This window comes from Populus alba, chromosome 3, assembly GCF_005239225.2.
Source record: "Populus alba chromosome 3, ASM523922v2, whole genome shotgun sequence".
NCBI classification, from domain to species: domain Eukaryota; kingdom Viridiplantae; phylum Streptophyta; class Magnoliopsida; order Malpighiales; family Salicaceae; genus Populus; species Populus alba.
This window is the reverse complement of record NC_133286.1, coordinates 20,421,541-20,437,013: the sequence shown is the minus strand read 5'-3', so window position 1 is coordinate 20,437,013 and position 15,473 is coordinate 20,421,541. Positions and strand designations below refer to the sequence as shown.

Sequence of the window (15,473 nt, the reverse complement as noted above, 5' to 3'; positions counted from 1 at the left end):
AACAATTAAAAATTATCAAAAAAATAATAATTTAAAGCTGCAAAAAATTCAAAATTTTTTAAAAATATAGTTAAACTGTAATGCTAAATGAAAACTCAAAAGCAAAGTTACTGGAGTTACAAACATTTTATGAGAAGAATTCCAATTTTAAAAAATAAGATGAAGAAAGAAAAAAATTGAAGGCCGTTGTGTTATATATTAAAAATAATATCAGTTAAATCAGTATTTAGTAATCAATTATTGTACCTTTAAAAATTTATATCAGCTACTAATCAATTGGAATTAAAGATGAAACGATGGAAAAGTGATTGCCTGGATTAAAAGACAGAGAGTTGAAACGTTATATAAATATGAATAATAAATATCCATACAAGTACAACAAACTCAATAAATAATATATAAATATTAAAAACTTTTATTCTAATGAATAATAAATAAAATATTACCGTCGAGAGAAGTTAACAGAATATGTAGATAAATTAAAGAAAGAAGATGTCCTTGAAAAATGCGACAAGAATTGTAGACGTTATATGAGATGCGATGCGATGTCGTAGAAAGAAATATTATTACATATAAGAGATATGGAAAAGGGAATCGGAAACTCCTTGACAGATGAATATTGACGAAGTCTGAAGAAAGCTGGCAGTTTCAAAATCAAGGGGAAAAATGGTAGCTGCGCGCGCACCTTCGCTGAGGACGGCGTTGAGATTTCTCTTTATTGGCTGATGGAGGAGAGTCGCGGATGGAAGATGCTTATCACAAATGTGTTTGGGTTTTGACTTTTGAGGAAGGTAAACTAATTAAAATTTTTGTTTGTTTTGAGCTGCGGTGAATCTATTTTTTTAAAAAAAAGTTAAATAAATTTTTGTTTGAAATTATTTTTTTAAATTGTTTTGATATATTAATATTAAAAATAAGTTTTAAAAATACAAAAATATATTTTTAAAAAGTATCCAACATAAATTTGTTTTTTTTTTTAATAAAAATCTTCTTTGTAGGTTATAAAATCCTTTGCCTTCCCTTCCTCCAGTTTCGAGCAAGGCAAAAACAATTTTCTTTGACTGTGTTTGTTTTTTAGAAAGTGATTTTTAGAAAATCACTTTTTAAATTTTCATGTATTTATTTGCCATTAAAAAAGTTAGTCAATGAAAAATACTTTCCGGTCAACGAAAAACACTTTCCAGTCAAAAGAAAATTTGGTTTGGTTTCCAAAAAAGTATTTTTATTTTATTTTAGGCGGAAAACACTTTCTGAAAATTATGAAAAATTTAGAAATATCATATTATTTGTTGATTATATCAAATTTGATTCTCAAACTTTTAATTGCTATATATATTTTGTTTTAAATATTTGTTTTTCAATTTCATCCCTTAGAATTTAATTTTTATATTAAGGCCTCGTTTGTTTGTTGGAAAGTAGTTTCCTTTTGGAAAGTGAATTCCGGGAAAGTGAATTATTTTTTGATGTTTGGTAGTGTAATAAAAAAATAAATTGGAAAACACTTTCCAGTGTTTGGTTATGTTATGGAAAATGAGCTGGAAAATAACTTATTAATATTTTATTTTTCTTAAGTTTATTAAAATAATGAGGAAAAAATTTTACAAATTAAAAAGTTGAATGATAATGAAATTGAAAAAAAATATATAATTTCATAAATTATTTCAAATAAAATAAATAATAATCAAAATAATAAAGATCAAATCTAAAAACATTTAAAAAAATACAAGATGAAGAAATTAAAATAATAATAATTAACATTTCATAAATTATTTCAAATAAAATAAGTAACAATCAAAAGAATGAGGATCAAATTTGATAGATAAAAAATTTCAATAAAAAATAATAAGGAAAAAAAATAACAATTATAAAAATAAGGATCAAAGTTAATATAAAAATTAAATTTTAAGACATGAAATTGAAAAATAAATATTCAAAACAAAATATATATAGCAATTAAAAGTTTGAGAACCGAATTTTATATAATCAGCAAATAATATGGCATTTCTAAATTTTTCACTTCTGGAAAGTGTTTTCCGCCCAAATTTTTCAGGAAAACACTTTCTTGTAAACCAATCCAAATTTTTCTTTAATTGAAAAGTGTTTTTTGTTGACCAACTTTTCTAATGGCAAACAAACACGTGAAAGTTTGGAAAATAATTTCTCAAAAACCACTTTTTAGGAAACAAACATAGCCTAATTTTGATCCTTATTTTTATAATTGTTATTTGTTTTTCCCTTGTTATTTTTCAATTAAAATTTTTTATCTATCAAATTTGATCATCATTCTTTTGATTGTTGCTTGTTTTATTTAAAATAATTTATAAAATGTTAATTATTATTATTTTAATTTCTTCATATTTTAATTTTAATTTTTATTTTTTAGATTTGATCTCTATTATTTTGATTGTTATTTATTTTATTTGAGATAATTTATAAAATTATTTTTTTTTTTCAATTTCATTCTCATTCAACTTTTTAATTTGTAAGATTTGTTCCTCATTATTTTAATAAACTTGAAAAAAAATAAAACATTAATAAATTATTTTTCAGCTCATTTTTCATGACACAACCAAACACTGGAAAATGTTTTCCAACTTATTTTTCATTACATTACCAAACATCAAAAAATAATTCACTTTTCTGAAATTTACTTTTCCGGAATTCACTTTAAAAAAATAAATTACTTTCTAGCAAAGAAACATGACATAAATAACTTGGTCAGTTGGGCCCGCATCGGTAAACAAAAAACATGAAATAATCATTGTTTTTTACATGTAAAAAAAAACTTGTAGAATTTCCATAGTTAATAATCTCTGGTTCAAAAAGATATATTTTTTTTTAAAATAAAAAGATAAATTTTGTAATGAATATCATTATATCAAACTGAATCAATTCATTCCTTTCTTTATTTTATTTTTAACCACGAGGTAGTGTTTGATATTGTATTTCTGAAGCATTTTTAAAAAAATTATATTTTTTTAAATTAATAAATTTTTGATATTTTCAAATCATCTTGATGTGCTGATATCAAAAATAATTTTTTAAAATAAAAAATATTATTTTAATATGTTTTAAAATAAAAAGTACTTTAAAAAATAATTGTTATCACATTTCTAAATACTCTTTTATGGCCTGCAGATTGGACAAGCAATTCCCAAAGCACTTTGATGCTACTGGTTTACAGAGGTGGTTATTTTCGGTTCGGTTTGGTTTTTATAAAAAAAAGTAACCAAAACCGATTTTATTTTTTTGAAAAAACAAACCAAAATCGATTCAAACTCACCAGTTTCGGTTCAATTAAGTTATTTTGGAGAAAAAAACTGTTCAAACCAACCGGTTTGGTGTTTTCCAGTTTGGCTTGGTTTTTTTTGTTTGGGTTTGATTTGGTTTTTTTAGTTTTAGGTTTATAAAATCAAAATCGAACCGATCAGTTTTTTTAGAAATTCTAATTGGTTTATTTGATTTTTTTCCATAGTTTAATTTTTTAATTTTTTTTTAATTTAATCTGCTTTTTAATTTTTTTACTGACTCCTACTATTTCATGCATGTCAACATAACTTGTCGCCGCGAGCTATGGTGAATGAATATTTATGATAGTCTAGAAGTCCAGAAAAGAAAAGGAACTCTGAAGTGATTGTTGAGTAAAGAACACCAAACGTTAGTATAGTCTTTACCACTATTATTCCGATTACGTGTATGTTTGCAATGGTGATGCAATATGTTTTAAAAATTATTTTTTAATTTAAAATATATTAAAATAATACATTTTTAGTTTTTTTAACTCCAAACATCAAAACTATAAAAAAAATAAAAAACATATCCATTTAATATTTTTTTAGATAAAAAAAATTTAAAAAACAAATTGTACTGCATAAATAAACACTTACGGAAAAAACTTCAAATTAAAAAAAGAAAACGAAGAATGAAGGGTTTTTTTTTTAGTGTGTTGGTGCTGGGTTGTAAATTAAAAGTAATATCAGTTAAATCAATACTAAGTAATCAATTCTTGTAACTTTTTTTTTTTATGTAGGTGTTCGGGCCAGCTTGCGTGCACCACGACTAATCCCACGGTTCATTGAACATCCTACAAACCCAGTGAGCATGTAAGGTACCACGGGGGTGGCAAGCATGCAAAATGAAATTTGAACCCATATGCAAAGGAAGAAAACAAGCCATTTTCACCGCTAGGCCAAGATCTCAGGTGCAATTCTTGTAGCCTTAAGAATATATATTATTGCTTTTAAAAAATAGTGTAATCAATTGTTTTGTATTTTGATATAGACAAAAAGTGCCCTCTAATCCTTATCATTTTTAAATAATCATGTTATTTGCTTTCAAAACAAGGTAGAATGTAATCAAATATTATTTTAAAATGAAAAACAATAATATTTAATTTTTAAAATACAATAATAACAAACAAACAAAAAAATAGATTAAATAAAAATAAAAAATTCTTGTAAAACATAAGATGATATGAATTGTTATATAGGCAGTACAAGGTGGGAAAATTGGTATTCATCTCCACACGTCACCTTTTTGCCACCACTGTTCACTCAAAAATATAAATAATTAAAATATTAAGAGAAATAATTTAATTGTTTAAATTATAAGAATTTAGATTTTATAAATTTTAAGGTTATTAAAGATTTATATTATTATTAATTTTAGAATTCATAAAATTAATTAAGATGTATATAAATTAATCTAGATAATTAAGTTAATTAAAATAAAAACAAATCATATAATGATTGCGATATCACACCAATTTTATTCCTATTGAATGTATCCACCTAGGTTTATCTAACCTACACGAAATGGTTTAATAATAATAATCCATGTGAAATAATTGCTATACACTGACAACCGAAATGGTATAATAATCCATCTTAAACAATTGCTGTGCATTGAGAACCTAATCATGCAAGTCTACACGAAAGCCACCAATTGAGTTATGGGTATTCAGATAACATTTGTTTTTTCAAGTTTTAAAAACATTCCTGAAAAAATTAATTAATTAATTTAAATTTAATTTTTTAAAATATTTTTAAATCATTTTTAATGTGTTAATATAAAAATAATTTTTAAAAAATAAATAAATATAATATTTTAATATATATTTTTTAAAATAATTTATACGAAATAGTTGTTGTGGTGCGGATATGCAAAAGCATATATTAATAGATTGTTTGTAACCTTTTGAATAGGATTGGATTTAATTAAGAGGTTAATCAACTCTCATGATTGAAATATTTTATAAAACAGGGATTGAATCTTTAAATAGAAATGAACATCTCAGATCTCGCACAAAAAATAAATCAGACCCTAACCCTTATGATTTGCTATAATAATAATAATAATGAGAAAATAACGTTGAAAATCAATATTCATCAAGTAACCTTGATTTTCTCTGTTTTTTTTTTTTACAATATGTGCTTCATAACAGAGAAATGATTCCAGAATACCTATAAAAATGATCCTGCAATGGCATTATTTTAGATTTGGATATGAAAGAGCTCTCGGAAAAAAGATTGTGATCCAGCTTGTGCAGCCCAGTTACAAAGAGCTGGTGAGCCCAGTCTTTACTCATTGGATCCAAGCCCACTGGATCCAGTTATCGGAAATAGAAGACTGAAACAAAAAAAGGAAACGAAAATAAGTTAAAGGTTGCACTTTCTCAATCCGAGAAGGCCCAGAAATAGTTAGTTGCCTTCTCGGGAATTTACCTAGAGGACTAGATTAGCCTTTTATATTTGTTATGATGATTATATTAATTAACTTATTTACAAGACTTAAGTTATGTTTAAAATCGCTCTTAACAGCACTAACTACTAGCCACTTAAATCCATTTTGAAGTACTATTTAAACCAAAATCAAATATCTACTTTTAAAAACTTGTTAAATATAGGAGATATTTGTTCCTGCGGTTGATACAGCATTTTGTGATTTTTAAAATTTTTTTATCTGTTTGAAATTTTTTTATCATTTTGATATAATAATATCAATTTTTTTTAAAAAATAAAAAAATATATTTTCATGCGATTGAAACAACCTTTCTTATTTTTTTTTTAATTATTTACTTGAAATTAATATTTTTTATGTTTTTAAATTATTTTTATGTAAAGGTGTCAGCATATATATATAATATTTTTAAACAAAAAATACTTTAAAAAAATAGTTGTCATCATTCTTAGGCAATTAATTAGTTCCTCTTACCGTGGTTGCTGTTTTTTTTTAAAAAAATTTGTATAAATATTTTTTAAAATTTTTTTTTTGATAATTTTAATAAGTTGACATTAAAAATTAAAAAATTATAAAAATATTATTCTAATATATATTTAACTAAACAAAATATTTTAAAACAGCCTTATACATCATATTATCAAAATCATTATAATCTTCGTGCTTTTGTTATAAATTTATTAATAGACTCGCATAAGCTTGAGCTATTACATCTACCGCCAAAAAATACTTTTCCACTCCAAACAAAGTAAAAATTATTTTTTATCCAATCTATTTGATTTCATCAAAGTGTAAAAACAAAGGAAAAAATAAAAAAACAAGGAAAAAGGATAAAAACAAAATAGATCAAGTGTGCGTGGGGGTTTGCGTGCTTGGCCCACCAAAAAAGACATGGCTTACCTACCAGATCTCTTAATTTTTTTTTATATTAAAAGTGCCTTTCATTTTTATTTTTTAATTATTAAATAAGTTCATCTACAGTCTTAGAATTCAGCGAATGAAGGGTCACGCCGAGATATTTTTTGGTCAAAAAATTAACTTTTAATTTATTTTTAATAAACTCATTGATAGCCTCTCACAACTTTAAATTTTGAAATAGAAGGATCAAAATGAATTTTTCACACTAATTTTGAAAATGCCACTGATTGTTTTTTCTTAACGAATTTATTTAAATTGACTTTCAATTTTATTATATAAAAACGAAATTAAAAAAAAGTCTAAGCACGGAAAAAAAGAAAGGAAGCTAAAAGAAAATAACGGTCATTTCTAGCTCCCCCCCCCCCTCATATTAGCAACTCCATCGGGGTTGCTATATCAACAGGTGAAATAGCATTTCTTCAACTGCTATCTGCACTTACTCCTTCCTCTTTAAAAACTGATACGAGAAAACAGAGCAACATCAGATCTCGAAGCACCTTGCCCTGAAGAAGAAGAAGAAGAAGCTGCCTTTGATTGTCCCAGTCCTGCCCAGGTGATTAACTAGCTTCCAGTCGTGTGTTTTCTGTTAGGGATCCAGATCAGCTAATTTGAGAAGCCCCTGCCAGATTACAGCCCTCATTTCCAGTCGTGGAGTCCCTGCTGGGTTAGTGGAGGAGGGAAAGTTTGTTGGCTGCCATGGGTGGTTTTGAGCTAAGCTGAAAATCGCGTGTAGTGAGCTGAAGGGAGAAGATGAAGCAAAAGAAAATTGTTGTTTTATTTTATTCAAAAATAAAATGGTCACAGTTTTTATGGCCCAGGATTGCCTCCTTTTCATTCCCTGTTTTCAACCTTCACGTCAATTCTTTTGAAGTCACCCATGGCGCTATCTCTTAATTTTATTCAAAGTAAAATGGTCATTCTGTTGTGGAGTCCTTCATCTTCTTTTGTCACTCCATTTTAATCCCCATCTCTTTAATTCTTTTTATTTTTTAAAATATGTAGAAAAACAATGGTTAAATTGGTTGATGAGAACAATTAACGGTGTTTTAAAGTATATTAGTTATATATTAAAATATAAATGGATTGCTAAAATAGTCATTGGAGCGAACACCTAAAAAAAATAAAATTATATATACATATATATCCTTTGTTTAGGATCGACTCGAAGATGTTCTCCCACGGTGAGCTCGGTCATTGGCTGTGTCCCCCGTGATCGATTAGACTACGGCGAATCGCTTGTGTATTGGTCTTTGGGAAAGTGTAAGACGCTATTCCCCGCAACTGGGTCTCACGCGGTCTGTCGGTCCACCAAAGAAGGGCTGCCATTAGAGGTTTTTGCCGCCACGAAACGAAGACTGTAAATATCCTCCTCAAGGGAAAGCAATCCGATGCGGTGTCAGGTGCGCTACCGCTTTCTTACCTTCCCTTGTATAAGTAGTTATAGATACAGAGCTATATTTTCACTATTCAAAATGCCTTTTTAACCATTTACCTCTTGCATTTAGCGTTTTTTACTGGAGATGCTCTTACAGTTACAGTGGCGTTGGCGTGATGATACAGGTGAAAATCCAGCAGTTTGGATTTTTCTATAATAACACGCGCGCGCTTGCTTATCTAGAGATATTTCGTAATGGGATTTAATTGGTTTTTTTTCAAAATTTAAAATTAATTTTTTAAATAATGTTTTGTTATAATATAAAGAATAAAATTTTAAAGAATTAAAAAAAATATTTTAATATTTCTACAAATAAAAAATATTTTTTAAGTATAAAATAGTATAGAAAACAATCCGACTAAAAAACACAGCATCATCCCCCCACAAACGTCCTCAGTTCTAGTTCCTCGGCAAAAACAATAAACACGGAAACTTGAAACTTGTCCTTCCTTAGCCAGCAAGAAAAGCAGAAAACTCTCCCCCTCCATCAATGGTTCCTCCACCGTCGTCAAACCACCAAGCAATCCAACAATTCCTCTCCTCCGTCCTTTCTCAACACGGCACTTCCGCCCTTCCTTACTCCGAAGACACCAAATGGCTCATCCGCCAACACCTCCTTTCACTCACCACTACTTCCCCTTCTCTCGAACCCAAAACCGCTACCTTCACTCACAACGATGGTCGCACCGTCAATCTTCTCCAGGCTGACGGCACCGTTCCGATCACTTTCATTTCTGCCACTTATAACATCCCGGTTATCATCTGGCTTATCGAATCTTACCCTCGCCACCCTCCTTGTGTTTACGTGAACCCCACACGCGATATGATCATCAAAAGATCTCATCCTTTTGTTAATCCCTCGGGGCTCGTTTCGATCCCTTATTTGCAGGATTGGATCTACCCTAGTTCTAATTTGGTTGATTTGGCTCGCGAGCTGAGCTCGGTTTTTGGGAGGGATCCTCCTCTGTTTTCCCAACGCCCCAAACCTAACCCTAATCCCAATTATCATCCAAATCAATCGAGTCTTGGGTCAGTGGGTAACACGGGAGGTGGTGGTGGGTATCCGAGGCCGATTGTCAGACCAGCACAGTATCCGCCGTATGGTAGTGGTGGTGCGGTTGGGAAGGTGGAGGCGGAGGATGCAGCGGAGGTTCACAAAAGAAATGTGATTAATAAGCTTGTGGAGAATGTTCACGGGGATATGTTGCAGTTTAGTAAAACGAGGGAGGCGGAGATGGAAAGCTGGTTTAGAGCACAATCTGTGTTGAGGGGGAGAGAGGAGGAGTTTAATAAAGGGTTGAAGGAAATGAGAGATAAGATGGAAGGGTTGGAGTTGCATTTGCAAGTTGTTTTGATGAATACAGATGTTTTGGAAGCATGGGTTAGGGAAAATAAGGGGAAGTTGAAAGGGGGCTCGGAGGATATTGACGTGGATAATGCTTTTGAGTGCGTGGATGTTTTATCGAATCAGATGTTGGAGTGCACAGCGGTGGACATGGCAATTGAGGATGCGGTTTATTCTTTGGAGAAAGCAGTGCAAGAAGGGGCAATGCCATTTGATCAATATTTGAGGAATGTGAGGCTGTTGTCTAGAGAGCAGTTTTTTAACAGAGCTACTGCAGCGAAAGTTAGGGCTGCACAAATGCAGGCTCAGGTTGCTGGTATGGCTGCTAGGGCACCACGTTATGCTAACTAAGTGATTGTTTTGATGGTGAATTTGATACGGGGTTGTAGCATTTATGGAGATGCTGTAAGGATATCAGTATAGTTTGAGGTTAGGTTCTTGTGAAGAACTATACCATTTTAGTTTTCTCTTTTTTGTGCTGATAGGAAAATAATAATATATATATTTTTTAAAATTAGTGTATGCTTTTCTTTACTAATTGATGTGGTATATAATTAAAACTCACCTTTCGAGTTATAGCATTTTCTGTACAAATTATGAATTCGGTCGTAGAAACAGATGTCCTTGTTCTTTTATGATTGTTTACTTCTGGCTGGAAACCAAATGTATGCCTGTTTCACTATATACATATTGCATTATTAACTAATGATGACATTCATGCAAGCTGGCAACTGACTACAATAGTAAATATATTGTCTTTCTAATGTTGTGGCATCCTTTTGCTTATGATTTAAGAATCCAGTGCATTTGTACGTTTTGGCTTTGTGTCGATATTCCATGTCTGTGATCATTTATATCTTTTGTTCTTAATGAAATCATGTTGTTGATTGCCAGATTCTCTTTTCATTCTTTTACATAAACGCACATGTTCATGTTTGTGCATTGATGCAATGGTGTCAAACAAGCACATATTGAGACAAATGATTCAGCTTTTCACATTCCTAACAAAAGTTACCTGCTAAGTGGAATTGAGAAACAGTGATGAAAAATAAAAGAACAAAAAAAAACAGATAGAGAGGATGCATCATCTGTGTATATTGCATTGGTTTTCCACTTGCTTTTGCTTGAAACTTGAACTAGAAAGTTGTGTGGGATCTTGAATTTTTTAGTACTGAGGATTTTCTCAAAATTGTGTTATAATTTCAGCTTGAGTGATCTAAGAATGCACGCATTCATTGACGTTATCATAGTCTTTTCTAGTGCTAGGTCGACTGATGTAGTCTTCAGCCAAACCACGGGGCTTCAAGTTCCACATCCTCCAGTTGAAATCCAGATGATTTTGTTCTTTAGTTCCTCCATAATCATCAAGCTTTCCATGTCTATTTGAGGAATGAAAGCAATGTCATATTTTAAGATTGCACATGCCCATACGTGTGCACATTCATGTGATCCGTGTCAAACAGGCAGGCATAGAAATTCATTAATTTTAGGTGGTATATATAGTTGATTAAAAAGGGCAAATAATTGATGAAAGGGTGGGGAGAAGGTGAGGTTATATTTATATATTGCATCGGTTCCACTTGATTTTTCAATGGATGTGGACTAGAAATATATGGGAGCATGTTGTTTTTGTGATGGGATTTACTGTTAGTAGTATGTCAAATAATCATCTCAAACTAAAAGCTTAAACTATTAGGTAAGATTCCAAGACATGATATATATATTAGTGTTCATTAAAGAACAAAATTCTTGACTTCATCTCTGTTAAATTTGAGAAATTTGAGCTGTTCTACTGTTATTCCCTATCGAACTCCACCAGCACGGTGGTTATGGGATATGTTTGACTAAGCCAGGTGGTGCTTGAGCCCCATGGTGGATTCTTCTTATCGATAGAAATCTGGGTTTTAGAAAGAGGGATTATGACAACATTCTATGATCTGCTGATGGCATGGAATTTGCAAATGCCGGGAAGCTGAGCATTTAGTTACATGTTGCATCATAGTTCCATTATCCCAAGCACAAACTGAAACACCTTTTGCCATGTTTCACATATGATTTTCCTGGGATACATCAATCTGATTACATCTATGTTTTCTTCTATTTCAGCTGTTAATGTTTAATGGCTGGTTGCTGTCAGTGACCATCAGTTGCAGACTTGCAGTGACTATGAAGCCAAGCAATACCCACCGGTAAACCTACAAAAGGCTTACATATGTTTAAGCTTCTGTTGCTTGCTATTTCCTTGCGATCTCGGTGCTCACCGTTTTGTGCCCCTAGTTAGATGTATAAACTCTTCGATGTAAAATGATCCGCCCCAAGCTTTTTAATTATCGATTTTTTTTTTGATAGCGCAATAAAAAATATTTTAAAAACTAGCATAATTAAAAAAAACAAATAAATAGCATATTTCTTAAGATTACGCTATTAAAATAATTAGTGCAACTAAAAAAATAAAAATGGACGAAACCGAGAAACTTTTAAAATTGAAACAACATTTTTAAAACGAGTTTTTTTATAACCCTAAGAATTTGTGCAAACATAATTATTAAATTTAATATTAGAGCAAGAGAGTAGTACATGCATGCTTGTTTTATGTGAAAGAAAAAAATGATTTATAGTCATTATGATTATCAATGTTCATAGATTTGTAGAAAAACTTAATTATATTTAAATTAATTGCTTTCGTAAGTTCTTCTTTCAAAACGAGGATTAAAAAGGATCTTGTGGATAAGCAAACTCATTCACAACGTGAATGAATTGACACCTCAAAGATTTGAACTTGATAATTCCATAGCTCATAGTAACTCAAAAGCTTGACCGACCCTCCGCAGACACTGAAACGAGCAAGAATGAGACTTTAAGAAACCTGAGAGACATGAGCTCGCACCTTTTGCCCTTCACTGCAACCCCTCCGCCGCAAATTCCCTCCAAAGCAAGTCCACTTGCTCAACACACTCTCTCTCAACGAACCCATATCCCATCTCACATATACAAGCACCCGGCCGCTATCCTCTTAGAACTCTGCACTTCCCCTAAAGAACTTCACCAAATCCTCCCTCAAATCATTAAAAACGGGCTCTACAATGAAACCCTTTTTCAGACCAAGCTCATTAGTCTTTTTTGCAAGTATGGCAATTTAACTGAAGCTTCGCGTGTTTTTGAACCTATTGAGGATAAGTTTGATGCTCTTTATCATACTATGCTTAAAGGGTACGCAAAGAGTTCCTCTTTAGATAGTGCTTTGTCGTTTTTTTCTCGAATGAAGCATGATAGTGTTAGGCCTGTTGTGTATAATTTTACTTATTTGTTGAAACTTTGTGGAGATAATTCTGATCTTAAGAGGGGTAAGGAGATTCATGGGAGTGTAATAACAAGTGGGTTTTCGTGGAATTTGTTTGCTATGACTGGGGTGGTGAACATGTATGCGAAATGCAGACAAATTAATGATGCGTATAACATGTTTGATAGAATGCCTGAGAGGGATTTGGTTTGTTGGAATACGATTATTTCTGGGTATGCGCAAAATGGGTTTGCTAAGGCTGCTTTGATGTTGGTTTTGAGGATGTCTGAAGAAGGGCATAGGCCGGACTCGATTACCATTGTTTCTATTTTGCCTGCAGTTGCGGATACAAGGTTGTTGAGAATTGGCATGGCAGTTCATGGATATGTTTTGAGAGCTGGGTTTGAGTCACTTGTGAATGTTTCAACTGCTCTTGTGGATATGTATTCAAAATGTGGGTCAGTGAGTATTGCCAGAGTAATCTTTGATGGGATGGATCATAGAACTGTTGTTTCGTGGAATTCCATGATTGATGGGTATGTGCAAAGTGGAGATGCTGAGGGAGCAATGTTGATATTTCAGAAGATGTTGGATGAAGGGGTTCAACCAACTAATGTTACTGTTATGGGAGCTTTGCATGCTTGTGCTGATCTTGGTGATCTCGAGAGGGGAAAGTTCGTTCATAAATTAGTGGACCAATTGAAACTTGATTCTGATGTTTCAGTGATGAATTCTTTGATTTCCATGTATTCCAAGTGCAAGAGGGTTGATATTGCTGCTGATATATTTAAAAATTTGCGAAATAAAACACTTGTATCCTGGAATGCCATGATATTAGGCTATGCCCAGAATGGGTGTGTCAATGAGGCTTTAAATGCATTCTGTGAGATGCAATCTCGAAACATAAAGCCAGACTCTTTCACAATGGTGAGTGTGATTCCAGCTCTTGCAGAGTTATCGATTCCACGTCAGGCAAAGTGGATCCATGGACTTGTTATTCGAAGGTTTTTAGACAAGAATGTTTTTGTGATGACTGCTCTTGTCGACATGTATGCAAAGTGCGGAGCCATTCACACAGCAAGAAAGCTCTTTGACATGATGAATGAAAGGCATGTGATTACATGGAATGCTATGATAGATGGATATGGAACTCATGGACTTGGAAAAACTTCTGTAGAACTGTTCAAGGAAATGAAGAAGGGGACCATCAAGCCAAATGATATTACATTCCTCTGTGCCCTTTCTGCTTGCAGTCACTCAGGTTTGGTAGAAGAGGGGCTCTGTTTCTTTGAAAGCATGAAGAAAGATTGTGGCATAGAGCCTACAATGGATCACTATGGAGCGATGGTTGACCTTCTTGGTCGAGCTGGTCGACTCAACCAGGCTTGGGATTTCATTCAAAAGATGCCTATTAAACCTGGAATAACTGTTTACGGTGCAATGCTTGGTGCTTGCAAAATTCATAAGAATGTTGACTTAGGGGAGAAGGCAGCATTTGAAATCTTCAAGTTAAACCCAGACGATGGCGGATACCACGTGTTGCTTGCCAACATATATGCCACAGCTTCAATGTGGGACAAAGTGGCTAAAGTGAGAACTATAATGGAGAAGTCAGGGCTTCAAAAAACTCCAGGCTGCAGTTTAGTGGAAATAGGGAAAGAGGTTCACAGTTTCTATTCTGGAACTACAAGCCATCCCCAATCCAAAAAGATCTATGCTTATCTCGAGACACTTGTAGATGAGATCAGAGCTGCTGGTTATGTTCCCGACACCAATTCAATCCATGACGTGGAAGATGATGTTAAGGTGCAGTTGCTGAATACTCATAGTGAGAAGTTGGCAATTGCCTTTGGGCTGCTAAATACGAGCACAGGCACTCCCATACACATCAGGAAAAATCTACGAGTCTGCGGCGATTGTCATAATGCAACAAAATATATTTCACTTGTCACCAGGAGGGAAATTATAGTTCGTGATATGCATAGATTTCACCATTTCAAGGATGGAGTCTGTTCTTGTGGAGATTATTGGTAAATTTGAGCTGTTGTAGAAGCAGTCTTTTGAGATCATAATGGATGATTTCTTGCAGGAATGCAAATAGTCGGGTGTGGGAATGGTCACAAATTAGCCTCGTTCGCGGAGGCCCTTTTTTTCTTAAAAAACTGAGCCTCTCTTAAGCCAGTTCATGACACTAGAAGCAAACCCACTTAAATGAAGTTCAATTGGATGCAGGGCTGGGTTTGAACCTACCTCTCTTTTGATTATTCTTAGAAATTCTTGTTTTCAGCATGAAAATACAATAATTCTGACATTCAATAATAAATATATTGAATTAATATTTTGATCAACACAGATTTTTTGAAGGCTACTTCCCCTCTATGATACCACCAGACAGCATGGCTATGAAATTTCCAATCCCTTGCAAATACTTACTATTTTTCTATTAATCATGAGATAATCACATCTATAACAAAAGAGAAGGGGCTTAAAACAATTTTTTTTTACTAGAGACTCAGATTCACGTTAATTGCGATGGTAAAACGACGATTTTGCTTCTTATGACATACACTTTGGCCTCATAGATGGAGGTAGTTGGGTCTTTTATTATTATTTGAGCATTAAAAATATGAAGTTGCCTTGAGAACATTTTTTTTTTTTTGCCTTTTCAACTTCGAATGTATTGTTAAATTACTGAAATGCTCTTAGATAATAATAATAATAAAAAAAAAAAACAATAGAGGTCAAGAGTATTTTAA

General features: G+C 32.2%; 2 protein-coding genes across 2 annotated transcripts; both read left to right on the top strand.

Moving 5' to 3' along the window:
* Positions 1 to 8,426: 8,426 nt before the first annotated feature.
* LOC118054738 (protein ELC-like) lies at positions 8,427 to 11,781 on the top strand. The gene is made up of 2 exons (XM_035066424.2): positions 8,427 to 9,866; positions 11,544 to 11,781. The coding sequence occupies exon 1, from the start codon at positions 8,583 to 8,585 to the stop codon at positions 9,786 to 9,788; it is 1,206 nt and encodes a 401-aa protein (XP_034922315.1). The 5' UTR covers positions 8,427 to 8,582; the 3' UTR covers positions 9,789 to 9,866; positions 11,544 to 11,781.
* A 132-nt stretch (positions 11,782 to 11,913) lies between these two features.
* LOC118054737 (pentatricopeptide repeat-containing protein At1g11290, chloroplastic) lies at positions 11,914 to 15,065 on the top strand. The gene has a single exon (XM_035066423.2). The coding sequence runs from the start codon at positions 12,313 to 12,315 to the stop codon at positions 14,749 to 14,751; it is 2,439 nt and encodes an 812-aa protein (XP_034922314.1). The 5' UTR covers positions 11,914 to 12,312; the 3' UTR covers positions 14,752 to 15,065.
* The last annotated feature ends 408 nt before the right edge of the window (positions 15,066 to 15,473 follow it).

Coding starts and splice junctions, on each gene's coding strand:
- LOC118054738 (XM_035066424.2), top strand. CDS start 8,583: ATGGTTCCTCCACCGTCGTCAAACCACCAAGCAATCCAACAATTCCTC.
- LOC118054737 (XM_035066423.2), top strand. CDS start 12,313: ATGAGCTCGCACCTTTTGCCCTTCACTGCAACCCCTCCGCCGCAAATT.